The following is a 21,487-nucleotide window of genomic DNA, read 5'->3' on the forward strand; positions in this document are numbered from 1 at the left end:
ACTAAGGACAGGAAGTAGTCCTCATAGATGTCTTTGTCTCTGAGTACAGATGGCGTGGGTCGAGCGTTTCGGTCTGATCAACTGCAACTTTCTAGGAAGGAGCTATAATGTTCTCTTCTCCCACAGTCCAAGCCTCCCGACAAAAATTATGCAGCACCAAGGTTGCTTAAATTACCGCACACATGTTCTGGGGTTCCATCAGAATAGTGCCTAGAAAAATCTGCCACCTGGTGTCTAACCCTCTGTATGCAAAGGGGCGTGGAACGTGGATGCTCAAGCCAATGGCCTCATCCGCCACAATAATGAATGGGGCTAGTGGGACCAAAGAATCAGGAAGCAAATGTGATGCTGGCAGGGACTGCTGGTTGGAAATAAGTCGCTGACCCATTCTGGAAGCCCTGAAAATGCAGGGAACACGTGTAGGGGAAAGGGGACTCTACACTGAACAATTTTCTACATTGCCATAAACACTCCCCCACCCAAAAAAATATCCTCCTCAGGGTGACCAGTAGACGTTCCTCAGCAGAGCTACAACGACGCTGTCTGTGTAGGTCAGCCCGGGGCGCACAACCTGCAGCAGCTTGTCGAAGGTGGATAACGAGATACGGCTAAAGGCTATAAAATTCTCCGAGTGCTGAGGCAAATCGCAGTAGAGGCTTTCGAAGTGGCCTTTACAGACTCACTGTGACACCATAGGATGAACCCAGATCCTCTGCCTCTTCTTTCAGGGCTCTTCCTCCAGCATCAGACTGTACTATACAAAGGCAGTAGCCACTACCCAGTTCAGAAGCATGTCGTCCTGAAAGAAAGACATCTTCTCAAGACCACAGCCATCACTGAACCAACACCACAAAGCAGAGTATGGCCCTTGTGCGGTCATTTGACTCTTTGGGGCTTTTCTTGTGGGTTGGGTCAGTTCTCATCAGCGTGCTCGGCTGAGTTTTTTGCTGCAATGAAAACGCAGGTAAAAACACAGTCAAATGTTGTCAAACATGTATGACAACGCAGTAAAACTTCAGGATAGGTCATCAATAGTTGATCAGCTGGGGTCTGCTGCTCAGGACCTCAACAGATTAGCTGCTTGGGAGCCCGCTGCCAGCACTGCAATACACACTGGTACAGAGCGAAAGATGCTGCTCCAATCCATGTATAGTGGCCAACACTTGTAATTGCAGGTGCAGCTCTTATTAAAATTAAAGGGGTTGTCCCGCGCCAAAACGGGTTTGTTTTTTTTTCAACCCCCCCCCCCCGTTCGGCGCGAGACAACCCCGATGCAGGGACCTAAAGAAAGCTTACCGGAGCGCTTACCTTAATCCCCGCGCTCCGGTGACTTCTATACTTACCGGTGAAGATGGCCACCGGGATCCTCTTCCTCCGTGGACCGCAGCTCTTCTGTGCGGTCCATTGCCGATTCCAGCCTCCTGATTGGCTGGAATCGGCACGTGACGGGGCGGAGCTACACGGAGCCGGCATCCTGCACGAGAGGCTCCATAGAAGAAAGCAGAAGACCCGGACTGCGCAAGCGCGGCTAATTTGGCCATCAGAGGCCGAAAATTAGTCGGCACCATGGAGACGAGGACGCCAGCAACGGAGCAGGTTAGTATAAAACTTTTTATAACTTCTGTATGGCTCATAATTAATGCACAATGTATATTACAAAGTGCATTAATATGGCCATACAGAAGTGTATAGACCCACTTGCTGCCGCGGGACAACCCCTTTAACTGCACTTGCAGTTACAGGCACCAGTCACTACACAGGGGTCGCAGCAGCAGCTTCCGCTCTGTACACCTGTATGTTGCAATGCTTACAGCAGGCTGGGCGATTAACTGATTATCTGGTGTCCTGAGTGACGGACTCCAGCCAATCAACTATTGATGACCTATCCTGAAGATAGGTCATTAATAGTATTTCCCTGGAAATAAAGTAGCACAAGAAAACACAATAATCACAAAAGCTAAGAGAAAAATTTATCAGAACTGTTAAGGAACAGTTGCTCCATTCAGATGGATGGGCAGTCCAAAAAAAAATTTCAGCAACGAATCTACAATGTGAATATACCCAGTAAACAACTAGTCTAACATATTATGTCTACGTTATACAACTGTAAGCATATAATACAATACACAGGTAATAATATATTTCTTTCAGGGTGGTTTCACATCTGCGAGGGGGTTTCACTTTGGCGAGCAGGAAAAGGGAATCCCCATGGCTGAACGGCTCTGTCGCGTTAGATTACCACTTCATCATGTGGAGTCGCGTCTATGGGATTTACCCTGCTCCTCACCTCTTGGCGTCGCTTCTTCCTCCCTCCCCCAGGCACCCTAATCAGAACCCACTATTACTCAATATTCCAGTGTACTTTGGAAATTAACCCAAGGGGTCCATGTTTGATACCCTAGGCCATACTTATCCTATAGAGAGGCTGTGAGCTCCTCCATCCATTGGATCTCCTCCACCCTGTAGACCCATTGAGCCAGCGAGGGGGGGGGAGAAGACTTCCAGAGTCCGGGATGCATACTTGTACCACATTAATGAGATGTCTGAGTATAGATTTGCGGTATGCGCATAAGGGTAGGTCAGAGAGATGGAATATGTATAGGGTTAATGATTCCTGAATGTGTACATGTAGTATCCTCCCAATGGTAGAATGTACTGATTTCCAATAATTGCATATTAGTGGACATTGCCAAAAAATGTACAATAGGGATCCGACTTCTGAATTGCAGCGCCAATACAACGAAGACGAGGATGGATAGATTTTGTGTAGCTTGTAGGGGACCATGTACCATCTCGATAGGAGCTTAAAACTTGCTTCTTGATGCTTGTGATAGAAGATTTGTGTGTAAACTCCAATATTCTGTTCACCTGGGCTGTGGAGAAGGTGCAGCCGAGCTCTCGCCCCCATTTACTCAAGTAAGGAGGTTTGTAATCTTGAAGCTGTAAGATCAGCAAAGCATATATCAGAGATAGCGAACACTGAATGGGCCCTTGACCCAGAAATGCTTTCTCAAATATCGAAAGCGGTCTACAAACACTTCTTGCTGGAGGAAGGGATCCCAAAAAATGTGCTACCTAAATGGTTCTTCAAAAGTCCAGGGGGGCAGTGTCCGACAACTCCAACAGATCAGCCCTGGACATCCACTCAGAGCCCCGTAGGAAATGTATCGCATTTCACTTACCAGCAAGGCGATATAATAGAAAGGATCAAGAGGACAGCCCCACAGAGAAATGTGGGTTCCCTAATATTGGAAAGGCAGGTGAAGGTGAGGGTGATTCTCTTTGGGGACCAATCCCCTGCATAGGAACAGTGTTGGTCCTATCACTTGTTGTGTTTGTAATATGGACTGGATGGGGTGGACACCCAGGGGAGGAGGTGCAGGGGAGTCAGAGTGAAGGTGTGTTCTATAGAAACCCACTATTTCAGGGAGTCATTTCTGCACCAGTTTATGACTCTTTGTAGTATTGAGGCCTGGTAGACATCAGTAGACTAAGAATGGATCGCAACAGTCTTGCAGATTTCTTTGCCCAAATGAATTTTTGCAGGTCTGAGAAGGTGAAGCTGAAGAAGTGACTTTTGATAGTGAGGGTTTGTAAAAGAGTTTGTAAAAGGTGTAAGACACGTGGTAGGACATTCATTTTGAGGATTGCACATTGTCCATACCATCTGTATAGGCCCTTGGACCAACGAGTTAGGTCCTTCTGGATGTTTCTAAGCAGTGACAATATAATGTGTGTAGAGTTCATCTAGATTTTTAGGGATCCACACTCCTAGGTACTTAATGGCATCTTGGGACCACTTGAACTGGAACGACGAGGAGTGGAGGCTTTGTAATGTTTGAGATAGGGATAGACTTAGTGCTTCTGATTTTTTAATTTTGAAATTAGAGGTCATTTGAAATTTCCAAAATTCCTCCATTAAACAAGGGAAGGTCGTTATCGGATTAGGTATAAAGAACAAAAGGTCATCTGCATATGCAGCTATTTTGGCTTCCTGTTTGTCAATTGGGGGACCCATGATGTTGGGGTTAGCTCTGATGGTTCTCAACAGGGGTTCTAGGGATTAGGCAAAAAGTAAGGGAGATAGTGGGCATCTCTGTTGAGTGCCATTCCTTATGGGGACCAAGGTGCAGGAGGCCGTAGGATTATTGTATAGGGACCGTATCCAAGTCCACAGCTGAGCCCAACCCAATATGCTCAAGGACCTTAAAAAGGAGGGGCCAGGCTATTTGGTTGAATGCCTTCTCAGCGTCAGTTGAAAGTAGACAAAGGGGGATAGAGTTAGATTTTGCATAGTGTATGATGTTAAGTACTTTAGTAGTATTGTGCCTGGCCTCTCTAGCAGTAATAAACCCAACCTGGTCTGGGTGTACCAGGGCTGGTATAACGGTAGAAACTCACATTTCTAAACAGCTTAAGGACTTCCTGTAATAATTTAATGTTTAAAAATATTTCTATGTAAATTCTTGTCCCCTTTACATAATAACTGGCTGATAAATTTACATATGGCCAAGGAATCTTATCATTCTACAGGTTGTAAAATGGTTCCAGTCATTCCTAGATATTTCTCCATGCATACTGTACAGTGATCTCATGCTTCACCGTGATCAGAGAATCATCTGATCATCTGTGTATCCATCAAGAGCATCTTCTATATTCTGTCAATTATAATTATGATAGACCTAGATTTTACCACATGGATTTCAACAATAGGATTTTCTGATATGTTAATAAAATATGCCAGAGGACATCAGAGGAGCACTGGTGAAGCACCAGGGCCTGCTTGTTAGGGACAGTAGTGGGGATCTTACTAGGTCCCAGGCTCCCACGAAAATTATTTTTGGGTCGTAAGAATGTTTTTAACATAATATCTATTTAATTAGAACAGAACAAAAGACAAACAAGCCAAGTGAAAAGGAAATGTGGTTACTTCCTTTAAAGTTACTAATAAATGAGCCTTATTCACTGGATATGTAGGATTTCATAAAGAAAACTAATGAATAGAGATGAGCAAGCATGCTCGGTAAGGTGAGTTACTCGAGCGAGCCTCCCTCATCTTGAGTAACTGCCTTCTCCTCCGAGCGTGCTCAGAGGGGGGTGGGGTGGGGGGTGAGTGGCGGGTGGAGTGGGGGGTGAGTGGCGGGTGGGAAGGGGGGGAGAGAGAAGAGAGATCTCTCTCACTCTCCCGCCGCCCCCCGCTTTCTCCCAGAGCAAGCTTGGAGGAGAGGGCAGTTACTCGAGATGAGCGAGGCTCGCTCGAGGAACTCACCTTACCGAGCGTGCTCGCTCATCTCTACTAATGAATTATCAGAACTGCTTTTCAAAGGTAATAGCGCACACTTATGGTCTTTTTAGACAAGCCAATTCTTGTTTGAACGAGCCAGTGACGTCATCGCTAACTCATTTACTCTCGTGCAGCCTGTTTAGAAGGGCAAGTGCATTGTTGGCTCATTCAAATGAGAATCTTTAAAAATCATTCGTTCCCTGTATAAGCGATTGCAGGGACTGAAAAAGCGCTGCTTAAACCAAACGATAAGCAAATGAGCCAACGATGATTTTTCCGCCTGCAGAAACTGAACGCCGAACAATTTTTTGAGCGACACGTTCCATCTAAACGCAACATTACTGCTATATACTCCAGCCATGAATAATGATAAGAAACTACTGTTTGCTGATGTCTTCTCTATAGGAGATCAGGCCAATTGATTATTCTTCGCCTGTGGGTGGATATTATGGTGGAAGTTGCTGTTTAATCTACTGCCATACTTGCAGGGTACATCTTGCGAATAGTCTCCTGAAGGATGTTGGGAAGAAGCACAATCAGATCTATCACGCCTGACTTGTAGAAAAAAAACAAAACCTTTATTTTGTGACATTCCTAAAGTTTAGTCATTAAGGGGATCGGAAAAAAGACGAAGGGTGAAGCTGTTTATGACAAGCTGCCACACACTGTCAGTGCAGTGAAAGATTGGAGTCTTTTTGTTACTCAAGGCCCATTGCAAATCTGGGGAGCCATCCTCAGAATGCTGAACACTTCAAAGAACTGATTATGCAAATACTCACTTTTTTTTAAAGGAATTATTTATCACACAATAAACCCCCTGCTTGCATAGGAAACAATAGATCAGGCAGGCTAGCACTTTAGCCCAGGGCTGCTAGGAAGAAAAAGAAGAGCTGCTCACGATTTATTAGCCTAACCTAATTTCACTAATTCTATTTTCACACATTTTATTTTATTAGTCAGTGTTTTGCTTGCTGAGCTTCACGGTCAGAAGATCCCACCACATTTAGGAGATTCATGGTCTGAGGATTTTATTTAATTAATGCATTCACTTAGGGAAAGTGGATTTTGCACCTCCGAATGATTTCCAGGTGCCTGGTGCTGGTGGCTTAAAGATCTGGAGAAAAAGAGAAAGTGAATAAAAGAAGCAGCCTCTAGTTTTATTTGAATAGTGCAACAAAGCCTGTGGACACAACCACCATACCAGCACCCTATAACGGTGCTTTTGTCACCAAGTGTTTGTTTTAAGGTTTAAATCTTGCCCCCTAGCTCCTTTGTCTCTCTTCCAATAATTTTTCATGGTCATAGAAAATGTTACATGGAGCTTTTGCATATATGAGCTATATAGAATGGATGTTGTAAAGCCTATACACATGGATTGGGCATAATTAGACTGAATTTACACCATGTCTGTGATGCATATATGCTGGGAAAATCTCCCAGCATGTATGGAAATATGCCCATAGACTTGCTTAGTGTATGTTGGGATCCCACAGTCCCAACTGTGTTAAAAACAGAGTTGACTGCACTGTATAGAAGAAATATATACTGCATAGTATACTCTTTTAATGGGAGTAAATGGTGCAGGTAATAAACTGTATAGGCATACAGTTCTATTAGAGATCAGCAAGCGTACTCGGTAAGGACATATACTCGAACGAGTATCGTCCTTACCAAGTACCTGCCTGCTCGCCCGCAGGGTAAAGATTCGGGTGCCGGCAGGGGAGAGCAGGGAGGAACGGGAGGGAGATTTCTCTCTCCCCCCCCTACTCCCTCCTGCTCACCACCGCCGGCACCCGAATCTTTGTGGGCGAGCAGGCAGGTACTTGGTAAGGACGATACTCGCTCAAGTATCTGACCTAATCGAGTACCCTCGCTCATCTCTAAGTTCTATACTTCTGGGATATATGTTCTGTGGGACAATGGAGAACATCATCATTAACCAAAGTGTGTGCTAAGCCTAAGGCTGGGTTCTCACAGGGCGGAATCCCACCGGAAATCTCACAGCTTTGCCGCGGTGAAAATCCGCGAGATTTCCGCCGGAAAAGCACAGCTTTAAAACCCGCGGCACTTTCCCGCGGGTTTTTGAGCAGCTTGGCTGCATGCTTTTCCGTTGCAGAAAAAAAGACATGCCGCGGTCGGGGAATCTGCGCCACAGCGCCGGCTAATGACGGCTTTGCCACGACGGACTGGCTGGCCCATGTGGACGAGATTTTTGACAAATCTCGTCCACATGGCTGGCTGATCCTGGGATTAGCGGCCACTGGCGCATTTGCCGCAGTGGAATTCCAGACAGAATTTTCGTAGCAAATCCGCCCTGTATGAACCCTGTAGAAATGTGTACATTGTGTTTACCTTGTAGACTAAATTATTTACTACACTTTAAACAAATGGATAGTCATAGGATTCAGGATGTCTTAATTATACACCTCAGTGAAAAGTAATATTTGTATAAACATGACATTCTGATGTTAGAACCCGACAATTGTAGTGAAGTCAGTGTCCCTACATAGGCACCACTTATTTCTTCTTGCAGAAACAGCCTGTTGCAAATCATTTTTTTTAGGGAGTTCTTTCTCCTGTGCCAAATACTGCCAATTGTGCCCCTCTGTGCTAAAGTAATACCCCTTGTAGTCTGTAAAGACAGAATTTGGGGTTTGTTCCTACTCCACCCATGCCTGAAGAAGAGTTTAAAAGGGTTTTATCAGATTTTCAAGTTAACCCTTATCCACAAGGTAGCGATAACTTGCTGATCAGTGGGGGCCGATCTCTAGAATGCCAGTTCCCTGATCCTCCTCACTTTGGGGTTACGGAATGAAGTGCTGGTCATGCAAAGTGCAGCAGTGCTCCATTCACTTTCAATGGGTCTGCCAAGATACTCGAGCAGTACCCGATCAAGTATTTCCAACAGCCCCATTGAAATGAATGAAGTACTGACCGCCCATGTATGGTCAGCACTCCACTCAGTGTGACGGCAGTGGATAGGGAATAACTTGAAGTTCTGGTGTGAGCATTTTAAAGCTTGACTTAAAAGGAGGGTCAGCTCACCTTCCGGGGCTGGCCTCCTCCCTCTACTACGCCTCCACTGATCTGCCCATGTGTTGGGTGGATGGGAAAACCAGCAGGACAGGGCTGAGCTGCTTGGAGTCATTGCAATAATGGTAGAAATGGCCAAATGGGGAAAGCCTTCACTAGCTGTGGGGTTACATGATATAGAACAGTCATGGTGAGTCATGAGGGGGCCGGTGGGCCCTATGGCTTAGGGACTCCATAGTAACTGCAACCCCACATGTAGTGCTCCCTCTGGCCGCCTGCAGACGGCCGAGTCGGATCCGGCTGCGAGAATTCTTGCAGAGGGACACGACCTGAGCCCCTGCAGAGAGCAGCATGGCACTCACCTGCTCCCGCAGCTCGGATCTTTCATGTGCCAGCTGCCGGGCAGCCAGCGTATGCGCAGACCGGAGCCGACTGCCGGGGAGTGACATTTCTTTGCGGGGCTCTGCGAGCCCCGCACAGGAATACAGCATGCTGTGATTTGTTTTCTGCGCGTGATTTTGCGTGGACAAATCGCGGCTGTCTGCATAGGACTGCGTTTTGCAATGCAATCCTATGCAGGCGTATACGGGCGGAAATTCTGCGGGAAATCCTGCCACGGAATTTCTGCCCATGTGCAAGAGGCCTCTCACAGTAGCAAAAAGTTCTGTATCCCAGCTGCTGCAGAATAACATAATACCCATCGTAGGTGGAGCAGGTGTTCATTTTGAAAAGGATAAGGAAACTTTATATCAATCGTGGACAAGAGACCCCACCCCCCTACTCTTTAAAAAGAGGTTCTTCAGCACAACCTATTTGTGTTATGAACGTGTATTGGTGCATTTTACTATACTTTTATGCACACACAGGGAACAGGACATCCCTCGCCGACACACACTGTGATTTAAAAGGCTACTTAGCTTAATGAGGTCCAGATGTAATCTTTTTTTCACAGAATTGTGCAGTGTATTGCACATTAAGGCCTCCTATCTAGGGGTGTAGCAATATCCCACGGCAGATCTCCGCCGCCTGGGAGCAGGGAAAAGCTGACGGCTCTCCGTGCTGAGCCTACCTGACAGATAGGCTCACCGTTGAGAATTGCGGCAATTCGCAGCATGCTGCAATTTAAATCCCGCGAGTGGAGAATCGCTATGATTCTCCGCTCGTGGACAGCGGGGCTGCGCTTTTCCTAGTAGGTCTATGGAAAGCGCTCACTGCATTCCTCGTGGCCGGATTATTGCTGTAGGGAACGCAGTGAAAATTCGCCCATGGACAGGAGGCCTTATGCATTTGTGCTCCTGCCATAGACTTCTATGGGACCCCTGGCACGCAAGTGCACACAAAAATACAACATGTCCAATTTTTTTCCTGCGAGTGATATGCGTACGGAAAAAAGGGGAAATGAGGACAATCCCATTGAAATCAATGAGTTCTATTCTCTACATTGCATGAGCAAATTTTACGCATGCAAATACACTCATAAATACGTCCGTCTAAAGGAGCCCTAACTTCTAATATTCTTATAATTTATAGTACGACGGATATTATCCATATATATGAGACAAGTAGACGGTACATTCATACTTGTTAGGTCATGTGACTAAGCATGCAGAGTTTGAGTATATTCGTGAAGAATACAATTATCCTCATTATTAGGCACATTTCCATTATATATCTGTGGGATATTGCTAGCAAAGACATTTTTTGTCAAGGACAAGAGTATACTGTTTTCTGTGTATCTGGAGACAGACAAAGTTGCTCTTGAATAATTAAAATGACTGTGTCTCCGTCTCTGGGGAGTCTACATCAGGCTGGAAGCTAGACCATAGGCTGCACACAGAGCACTCGTGTGCCAAGACAAGGGCTCTCGTGACTGAGCGCCTTCTCATTTCCTAAAGCCATACTGAACGCTCCCTGTTTACAAGTCGTAGGGGAATAGCTGGGGAGATTGGGATCACAAAGGAGATGAGGGACCACCTACTCCAGCACTCTTGGCTATTAACATTCTAAAGTCCTGTTTACAGATAATGTTTTGCTCCTTTCTCTGTACATAAATCATTTTAGAAAGGTACATATTTCCAAATATATGCAAAAACAAACAATTGAAGTGCTAGTTCCCAAAACAAATTCAGTCAAAAAGTGCTAAAAATGAGTTGCAGCCACAGATGCCCTGTTTGTAGGATCAAACGGGAGAAAGAATCATTCCGAAAATGAATTCTTGTGGTGGAGAAAAGACCAATGAAATAAAAAGTATGTTGTTCCTCGGTTCTGAATAACCATTACATATAGTATAAAACAAGTCTAGTGTACCAACAACTGGTTGACCAGCTCTGACATTAACCAGAGGAGGTGAAAACGTATTCTTTGGTTCTCCATAATGATTATATATTTTATCAGCACATAAAGCGGACAATCTGCTCAAAAACAAGATCAGTCCAAGGACTGACTGCGTTCCGGTAACATTGAAACTCTTAGTGCTCAATAGTAGACACCCTGAAAGTCAAGATTTTGTATTTACTGTCTACAGAGACCTATATAATATGCAGAACTACAAGTGTTCAGCACACAAGTAGATTTGTTGTTACAGTTTTTTGCTCTTCGGAAAACTTAGCAAAATGCGTTTACTTGATTTTGGGAACGAACTCTTCCCTAACGATATGCTTTATTTATTTCTATACAGTTTACACATCCATCATTAGCTGTGGCTGTGTCCTTACGAGACAACTCATCTCAGGGTATATTCACATGGCGGAATTCGCTGAGGAATTTTCTGCATGAATTACATCTAAAAAAAAAGTGTCAAAATCTTTCTCTTTTTTTTACAGTTTTTGGCGCTGCTATGCACACGGAATTCGCCCTATCAATGGCACTTCTTTTTAATTTCTATGTTATTTCCGAATTGGAATTCCGCACATGGATTTTGCACATTACATGGTAGATTCCGTCATGTGAATATACCCTCAGGGTACTTTTATTATTCTGCCAAGACATAACGGAATTTGCGGCACTGCGGGAAATTCTGCACCAAAACCTGCAAGGCTATGGTGAACATTTTCATGCTGAATTAAAAATGAACTTGCCTGCAATTCCGCATTAAAATCAACACATTGCTCTACAGATTTTGGTGCAGATTTATATGGCGGCAAGTTCTGCTGGGTCCTGGCAGAATAATTCCACCCGTGTGAAAGCGCCCTTATGCTGTGGTTTTCCTCAATGAACTCGGTGGAAAATCTAAAAGAAAGCTGTGGTAAAGATAAAAATACTATTGATAAATCACCTTAGTATCTTGATCCAAGGATGTGTGCGCACCTGTATTATATGGGCAGTAAGGACTGTCATCTCTGCTCCATTCTATGCTCCAGCACAGGATCAAAAGCGCTCCTACTGGATATCTGATTGCAACACTATGTAATCTACAGTATAATGGTTCCTGAGTCCAGTGCTTAGGTCTCCCCAACAGGTTATGATTTGAGGATATCCTATAATGAACATCTGTGGCAATTTCTGAGGCACCGACAATAATTACATTACTTGTGCAACGCTGAGGAAATCCTTAAAACATGAGCTGTTGGGAATTTTTGAAGACTCGAGTTAAAAAATACTGATATATATATAGAATGCCGTCCTAAGAGCTCCATGTAAAATTGTGCCATAATGTACCATAAAGCCGCACGTTAAATTGCATCATTAGTCAGTTTGGGCCACATAGTTAGTTCCCCATATACAAGTGTGCCATATCTCTCATGCCATGCTAGCCACACGACTGCTGCGAGGAGGAATTTGAATGAAGTAGCAGCATTCATGCTTGACCGCTGCTCCATACAAACTCCTCTAAGAGCAGTCGTTGGAGGTCCCAGAGGATAGGCAATGAATGTGTGTGGCTTAAAATCCCCTTTAAGTGTACGGCACCAGTTTTTGCCTGTGAGACACAATTGCCCACAATTATTGATAATAACGTACTTTTCGCCATTTAATTAAAAGGTGAATGCCTCCTAATAAATGTGGTGCATGTGGAATCTTCTAACTTTCTTTGTTCTGCCTGCTATGAGCAGCTATACGTTTGTTCACTCATTTGTCCATTTTTAACCTTGGCTTTTAATAAATCTAAAGTCTAAATCTAGAGTCTACATTATAACATGATTACAGTCACTTATATTATTTGTAGTGAGAAGACAAATGTTGCACATTTTGATGGAAGTTTTATGTAAAATTTAGATGTAACTTCTTAACACAAAATCAGGCATAAAGGGGATATCAAGCCTTGTAAAACTGATGGCCCATTCTCAGAATAAGCCATCAATGTCTTCCGCAGCATTCTGCTGCTTGGAATTCCCACCGATCAGCTGATTGAAGGGATCATGGTAATGAGACTAATTATGGGAAATATCTGCCTTCTTAGAGTAAGCAGTTTCCTCATGTAATGGGTGATCTGAGGGTTTGTTTAGATATTTGGAGGGTAATTATCTGGTCCATGCCATTAAACTAACAGGTGAGTAAGAGAGATTCACATCAACACTGCTCAGCACTGCTGTATAATATTCACTATAGATGCTGCTTCTGTGTGTCTGAGAGATAAAGATAAGTGAGCAGGATCTCCTCTTCTCAGTGGGCAGTGTATCGAAGACATCATAGTAGCTAGTCTCAACCCATCAGCTCAGGAAAAACTGAGAATTAGAAATGGAACCTGCAGAGGGGAAAACTGCAAAAAAACATATACTGTGCAAGTCATATAATGGCCAAAACAGTGATATTCCACCTGAAAATAAAGGTACTTGTAAAATTTCTATGCCGGTTATAAAATGTAAGTGATATTGCTGAAAGTATGTACACACCAATATGTGGTTGCTGAAAAGTTCCTTCTGAGGCCTAAAGGGTTTTTCCAGTATACTATAACATTGGTGCCAATGGGGAATGACAGAAATGAAAAAAAAAGCCCTCACCTCTCTGCTGCCATGCTGCTCCCCTTATGATCACTCCCATTCTTCAGTGCTGTGCTTGCATTCTGTCTGCAGCGGTCCGTGGTTGTTTACCTATGTGACCGCTGCAGCCAATAGTAGGCCCCACAGGGACGTCATCACTAACATTCCCTTAACCCGCCAGAGTTTCTACAGTAAAAGCCCACGTGATACCTTTCTGTAATGTCACCAGTACAAAGGATCTGGTGACATCACCTGTCGAATGCCATGGCGCTGGAGTGCAGAAGTGGTGCCACAGTAAATGTATCAATAAAGCATAGTTTGGGGCTGGGGGGAACACATTTATGACAAAAAAACGACTTGTAAGAATTACATAGCAGTAGTCAGATGCAACAGTTTTGTTGTACTTTTGACATTCATTTTTGCCTCAATTTTATGATAAAAGCATCACATGACAAAGCATCCTTACATCATCCACTCTGTTGCAATGGCTTTTTACTGAATTTTAAAGCATAACTGTGGAAATTTGACTTCTTTCAGCCGCAAGAACTTCAATGAGATCAGGTATTGATATTGGTCAAAATGCCTATTGGACATTCCAGGTTCCGTGCTCATCAAAGTTGCAGCTAAGGTTCTGTGCAGGTCAGTCAAATTTCTTTCTACATCAGACTATTTTAATAGATTTTGCCATGTAAACTGAGGAATTGTCATGAATTGCCAGAAAGTACCTCTCCCAGACACATATTGTTACGGCACTCTGCCCCCCGAGCGCCAGTTGGGGTGCCCTGATCTCCCGCACCCCCACTGTCCCTGCCTACTTGCCTCGGCCCTGGCTAACCCCAGGCGGACAACTGGACGGCGGTCCCTGCCCTGGCTAGGGACCTGGCGACTGACAAGCAGGAACCTACCTAATGGGGGGAACAGAGTGCCGACAGAGGAGGCAGATGAATCAGACCAACAAAACTTACAAGGCTGGAGATGGGACTCACAGGCAAACTGGCAGGGTGCTGGATAGCAACTAGTGCTGACTGGGCCAGACTAGATTAGAGGCAAACAGAACCAACACAAACAGACAGAGAGACAGGGGACCAGAGGGAGCTGACCGACAACTAGGGACTGACTGAGGGGAACCACAGACAGACTGGCTAGGTGCATGCAGAACCAATAACTGGCAGTGAGCTCACTTCACTGCCAGTCTTTTAACCACAAGGTTCCGCCCAGGGGCGGAGAGTGGGAGGAGGCAACTCCGCCCACTGCTGTATAAGAAGAGCTGAGGAGGGCGGGCGGCACCCTACGGGCGGACATGCCCATGCCGCCGCCCACGGCTGCTGGGACAACCTCGACACAGTGCTCCAGGCCGCCGGAGCCGACGCCGGAGCGACGCGCCGCGCTGTATGGTAACACATATATTGGAGGCATGCAGTTCTCTAATATTTACAATGGCCCTGATGCCAACAACTAGCAATATACTTGGTGTTCTCAGGTCTTAGTGGGGTTTCTCGGCCAAGACAAGTGAATCCAGATTCCTCCCAATGCACACTAAAGATGTTGATTCCGGGGGGGGTTTGGGAGCCAGTGATGAGTGTAGAAATCCCGGGATGATTTTGACATGCTATGGCCTTCCGTACTCAGACGTCCAGTGTTGTCACTTGTGCAACATAGCAACACAACCCAATAACAGCGATTGCAGTTGATGATGGAAGCTCTAGGAGGTCAGAAAAGACCTAATATTGGACCTCATCTATCATAACTGTAAAATAAAGTCTGTCTGTCTTGTCCATGGGAAATAATCAGAGCTCAGCCTTCATTTCTTTAACTACTCTGTTAAAATGAAACCTGTACAGTGATTGCTATGAGCAACAAGGCCATATTTGTTCATAATTGAGGCCAATAGTCAATGGGGTCCATTTGCCGCTGCTCAGTTCCGTCAAAAGACTTACCCATTCAGCCAGGACATTTCCCTTTCCTGCTCCCAGAATGGAGCAGGAATACAGAATAACCGCAGCAGATGTTAAACCCCCCCTAGGTATACATGTGGCTGTAATGGTTGAGGCTATGCATATACTTCTAGCTATGTAGTACAGTCTAATTGGACCAAATGCTATGATGATCAAAAACCCATAAACAGCCTTTGTGTAAAACATAGATGAACTGTACATGGATCTGCTGTTAGGTATGGTACCGGTAGGTTTTAGGCGACCCAGAAAGGTGTTTTCTGAGGTTGAATTTTCAGGTGTTATTTAGAGCACCATGAATGTATCCTCACTAAATAAACTGCATGCCTTTATGATTAAAAACATGGAAAAATACTCTACTGGAGATATATATGTACACCCCTTCATAAAGGGTGGTATATTTGAATCTCGTTTGTAGCAATTGCTACTGATATTTATGTTACATAATGCAAACATGTTATTAAATTACGTGGCCTGAACAGACTGTATCATGTGGATTGTGTTATCTTTGACTCTGGAGAGAAATGTGTTTATTAATGCTCATATCCGCTCACCCTTTATGGAAGATGTATAATTGTTATTACACTGAATAGAATCACAACTTTTTTGCCCTTTGGAGCACTACCCCAATTACTGGTAACGAAGCTTGGTATATGATATCACTGTGCTCTGCTGCCTTTAATTGCTTTGGGAGGGGTGTTTATTCATAGTGGATTTAATGGCTTTGTGCTTGGGTTCTGCCGAGGGTATTGAGCCTGTCAGGCAGGGCAATGCCTGTAGATAATCTATATTCACAAGCCTGAGGACTGACAAGTGTTTAAAGAAAGCTCAGTAGGAGGCAGGTAGCTCATAACACATGTGCTTTCCCATACAGGAATGCCTTAGGCTAATTAGCCATATTTAAGCTTTAAGTATATTTGCATCTTTATTTAGCATACTAATTCTCTACGTCCCAGGCCTGTTACATGACTTCAGGGACAAATCCTTGCTACTTCACATGAATAAATTATGCCTCAAATGAGACTCTCTTTTTATTCTGAAAACACAAATTATATATACAAGGTACGTTGTATATTAAATTAAGATGTTCGTTCCCAGTAGACAGAAGGGAGACATTACCAGCAGCGCTTCCTATATACATGTTCATCAACTCTGATTACATTTGTAGCTCAGTTGGGTTTAAATAGAAAAACTACAAGACCCCGGGTCATCCCTTACTCCCCCCCCTTTTTATTCCTTACTCTTAATGGGCCCCTTTATTTCTCTCCTATCCCAGCACCTGCATGTTTGCTTTATTTTCTCACCTTTTCCTCTTCTAACCCAAAAAGATAATTTATCCATAATTCCTGATGAAATCCTTTTACTCTTGCAAATATTTCTCTACACAGGACATCACATCTTATGAGTAACACAATGACTGGTTGCCAAAAACCTTGTATTGTAGATATGACCATAGGAAACTTCCAGTCTTGTTAGGCCCATTTTGTTTTAACTGTCTGCAATGATCTTTCTACATTCATTTTTAATGTTTGTCATTTTATAGAACTTTAAAATTGAACTTTTCATATATATTTGTTTATAACTTACCAGATATATAAGGTCATTGTAAAAACACACATTTTTGGAAAAAGCACTAAATTGTCTATAGAGAAAAAAAGCAATTGGGCTTTTACCCCAGCAGGAAATGTTTCTATGTACCTGAGAACAACAAAAACTTTTAATTAAGGAGCGTTTTTTTCCAAAATGAGTCAAGACACAAGGAAATGTTTTAGAAAACGTCTAAAAAAAGGAAAATATATTGTAAAAGAGTGCAATGTATCTTGAATCCAATAGCTGCAGTAGGGTTTATAAAGGATTTGCACAGCTATCTAAAGCTGCATACTTCCCAATTGTTGAGATATTGTAGAACAGTTTCCTGCTTTGCAAACTAATGAAAATAGCTTTTTGGGTTTAAAATCTCTTTTTTTTCCCCACAAACTTCTTTGGCTTTGACAGCATTAAATAAAATTGTTATACAATGGCAAATAACCCATTTTGTTTACATAACACTTTGTAGACATGTAAACAGAAGCAAAGGGATTGGTACTGTGTTTTGGAGAAATGCTCTTCAATTGTAACTATAAAAAGTATCAATGTATCATTTTGTTACTTAGTGCTTTCCAGCCACAGTACTCTGTCAGCCAGTTTGGTTGTTAGTGTTTAGCAGTAAAAGGACACACTGTCTATGTAATCCTTTATGTGAATGTTAAGAATATTGTTCTGATTTTTTTTATTGTTGGCAATATCCTTAAGAATGATATAAAGTTGTGACATCCGATTTACTGTTTGTCTTCTCCTGTGCAAAAAAAGATACATAATGAATACATTGACATAACATGATTTTTTTATTATAGTTTTCATCATCTACTGTGTTTTATTATATTTTTGATTGATTTGGATCTTAGTAGGATTGTATTGGTGTATATAATGTATGAGGACGTCTTGGGTTCTTAGATATAATAGTATCTTATGTTCACAACACTTCTATATAGCACTTTATACAACACCGCAGAATACAGAAGAGAAGCAGCATAGACAAAAGTTAGGAAAATTATAGATTTTATTTAATAATTATAAAGGCAAGTTCTGTTTGTCTTGTAAATACATTCTAGAATAAACTCTTTCAAATATACAAGAAAAATACATATACTCCATGAAATCGTCATCTGTAATAAATAAAAGTGAACACATGTATCTGATCACAGCGATCCTCCTAGTCTGCTGCATTCTTTAATCTCCTGGAAGAATAGGGGCTTCTCATCCTCTGAATGCACAGATAAATTATGTATGAAGGGAACCTCCCTTTCCATTTTCTCCCCTTTTTGACATTTTCTTCTTTTCTCTGTGAGTTCAGCCTAAATTTTCACGCTTCCATTCAAGGGCTACAAAAGCCTACAAATTATACAATGACTTCTAACCTGGCCCTCTGGCAAACAACTTTTTTTTTTTTGTTACAAATAAATCATAGCGGACAGATGGAAATGGACAGATAGAAATGACAGAACAAAAGGTATTGTGACAAAATCTGGCAAAGTGAACAAAGTGCAAGTCAGAGGGAAAGTTTGGATTGACACTTGAAATTCCCACACCAATCACCAACCACTGGGAAATAAACAGATGCAGCAGATCACCCCCATACCCTCCCTTGATCTACAGACAACAGTGTATGAAGACCACCTTCTACTAACAGCTGATTATTCTTCAAGACTGATAAACCTCAGTGGATTTGGGTTTGTTTTTAGGAATTTTCAGGCTAAACCCACAACTCTCTCTCTCTGACACGAGGAATCCCCTAGCCCTGATTATGATCACTGCGTCCCTTCTGTCATGTGCTTTGTGCGTCCTGTGGGCAGTGACAATGACATTTGGAGACTCAAGAGGACTCATGATGTCAGATAGTCCATTACTCTTCCCCCCCATATAAGGCTTGTTTATTGGTCTCTGTAGTCCCAGTGTATTTAGTCCAGGACTGTCGGAGTCATCAAATAAAAGCCTGGGTGCCCGTTACACAGAGGCTCTGCTGGGCGAGAGCGCCATGCAGGTGATGGGCAGCCGGCTGCCAGTAGTCTAGGATGTCCGAGTTGGAGCTGGCAGGGCTGGCCGGGGAGAGCGAGCCGCAGGAAGAAGAAGAAGGAGAAGTACAGCTCCATGAAGAGGCAGAAGGACTTGGAGAAGGAGGGGAGTCCTGTACTAGCATTGGAGAAGTGGTGCAGCCATGGAGTTGGTCTGCCAGGCGGAGAGTCTCAGACAGCGCCCAGATGTAGTTGTGTGCAAAGCGGAGGGTCTCTATCTTGGTGAGCTTGGCATCCTCCGGAAAGGTGGGCAGCACTTCTCGGAGGGCATCCAGTGCAGAGTTTAGGTGGTGCATGCGGTTCCTTTCTCGGTTGTTGGCTTTTAGGCGACGGGTTTTTTTTATTTTTAGGACAACTTCGCCATTTTTGGTGGTGCTTCGGTTACGGTTACGCCTTGGCTTCTTGGCGGTCATCTCTCCATCCTCGGATTGTAGTATGGGTGTGAAGGGTTGTTCGTCGTCGTAGCTGCCGGGTGGTGGGGACAGGCTGGAGGTGGACATGGAGCAGGGGGACGACAGGTCCTCCTCTCTGTACTCGCTCTTTATTAGCACCATGCTGCAAGACAGAGAAGACACAGGTTATAATGCTGCCCAGTGACAGGTAAAACAGGACCAGCCCCCGCTGCAGGACAGAGAAGACACAGGTTATAATACTGCCCGGTGACAGGTAACACAGGACCAGCCCCCGCTGCAGGATAGAGCAGACACAGGTTATAATGCTGCTCGGTGACAGGTAGCACAGGACCAGCCCCCGCTGTAGGGCAGAGCAGGCACAGGTTATAATGCTGCCCGGTGACAGGTAGCACAGGACCAGCCCCGCTGTAGGACAGAGCAGACACAGGTTATAATGCTGCCCAGTGACAGGTAGCACAGGACCAGCCCCTGCTGTAGGGCAGAGCAGGCACAGGTTATAATGCTGCCCAGTGACAGGTAGCACAGGACCAGCCCCCACTGCAGGACAGAGAAGACTCAGGTTATAATGCTGCCCAGTGACAGGTAAAACAGGAAAAGCCCCTGCTGCAGGACAGAGAAGACACAGGTTATAATACTGCCCGGTGACAGGTAACACAGGACCAGCCCCCGCTGCAGGACAGAGAAGACACAGGTTATAATGCTGCCCGGTGACAGGTAGCACAGGACCAGCCCCCGCTGCAGGACAGAGCAGGCACAGGTTATAATGCTGCCCGGTGACAGGTAACACAGGACCAGCCCCGCTGCAGGACAGAGAAGACTCAGGTTATAATACTGCCCGGTGACAGGTAACACAGGACCAGCCCCCGCTGCAGGACAGAGCAGGCACAGGTTATAATGCTGCTCGGTGACAGGTAGCACAGGACCAGCCCCCGCTGCAGGACAGAGAAGACACAGGTTATAATGCTGCTCGGTGACAGGTAACACAGGACCAGCCCCGCTGCAGGACAGAGAAGACTCAGGTTATAATACTGCCCGGTGACAGGTAACACAGGACAAGCCCGGCTGTAGGGCAGAGCAGGCACAGGTTATAATGCTGCCCGGTGACAGGTAGCACAGGACCAGCCCCCACTGCAGGACAGAGCAGACACAGGTTATAATGCTGCCCGGTGACAGGTAGCACAGGACCAGCCCCCGCTGTAGGGCAGAGCAGGCACAGGTTATAATACTGCCCGGTGACAGGTAGCACAGGACCAGCCCCCGCTGCAGGACAGAGAAGACTCAGGTTATAATGCTGCCCAGTGACAGGTAGCACAGGAACAGCCCCCGCTGTAGGGCAGAGCAGGCACAGGTTATAATGCTGCCCAGTGACAGGTAGCACAGGACCAGCCCCCGCTGCAGGACAGCGCTCACCTGCTGATGGCTGGCTCTCCGCTGGGCTCTGCTGGCACGCGTCCTGCTCCTCACTCCGGTGGCTGTGTGTCTGGCACACGACCCTCCTCATAGCGCTTATATAGAGCCCCAAGACAATCCGAGCTACCCCGGGGCACAGCGCCCCCTCCCCGCCCGCCCGGCGTCCTCTGCTCAGCATCTCCATCCTTGTCCCTCATCCACTCTCTTGTTCTCCGGGCTCCTCCCCCGGCCGGCTTCTTGGTATCCTCCGCTCCCCGCTCGCTCATTGGTGGCTCCCGCTCGGGTGAAGCGTGCCGCTAATTTCATTAATGAATAGGAAGGGAGCAACCAATAGCGGGGCCGGGACGGGGGGAGACACGCGTGTCCGGGATGCAGCTGAGGAGGAGGCGGGGGAGGAGGAGGCAGCTGCGAGGACATTGTACGGGACCGCGGGATGGAGAGTGCAGACAGCAGGAAAGTTGTATGAGAGGCTGACAACATTGTTGTGTCCTCATCCCAGAGGCTTATATCCTGCGGACAGTTTTATATATATATTATATGTGTGTGTGTTATATCTTGTGCCCAATTTTATATAGATGTTATTATATCATATAGTAAGTTATATATAGAGATATGTTATTATATCCTACAACCAGATACGTATCATAGGTATTATTATATCTTATGGCCAGTTAGATATATAGAGAGGTGATATTGTATCCTGTGTCAGGTTTGAGATTATATTTTATATATATATAAAATGTACGTGTGTATGTGTTACAATATCATAAGGCTATATATATATATATATATATATATATATATATATATATATAATGTGTGTGTTATTATATCCTGTGGCCAGTATATATATATATATATATATATA

General features: G+C 44.6%; 1 protein-coding gene across 1 annotated transcript; it reads right to left on the minus strand.

Moving 5' to 3' along the window:
- Window positions 1-18,363: 18,363 nt before the first annotated feature.
- Window positions 18,364-20,706, minus strand: NEUROG2 (neurogenin 2). Its single transcript, XM_066574880.1, has 2 exons — window positions 20,620-20,706; window positions 18,364-19,351 (listed from the first exon to the last, which is right to left on the minus strand). Exon 2 carries the CDS (start codon window positions 19,348-19,350, stop codon window positions 18,706-18,708), a length of 645 nt encoding a protein of 214 aa, XP_066430977.1. The 5' UTR covers window position 19,351; window positions 20,620-20,706; the 3' UTR covers window positions 18,364-18,705.
- Between the last annotated feature and the right edge of the window lie 781 nt (window positions 20,707-21,487).

The sequence above is a fragment of the Eleutherodactylus coqui genome, chromosome 7 (genome assembly GCF_035609145.1).
Source record: "Eleutherodactylus coqui strain aEleCoq1 chromosome 7, aEleCoq1.hap1, whole genome shotgun sequence".
Classification (NCBI taxonomy): domain Eukaryota; kingdom Metazoa; phylum Chordata; class Amphibia; order Anura; family Eleutherodactylidae; genus Eleutherodactylus; species Eleutherodactylus coqui.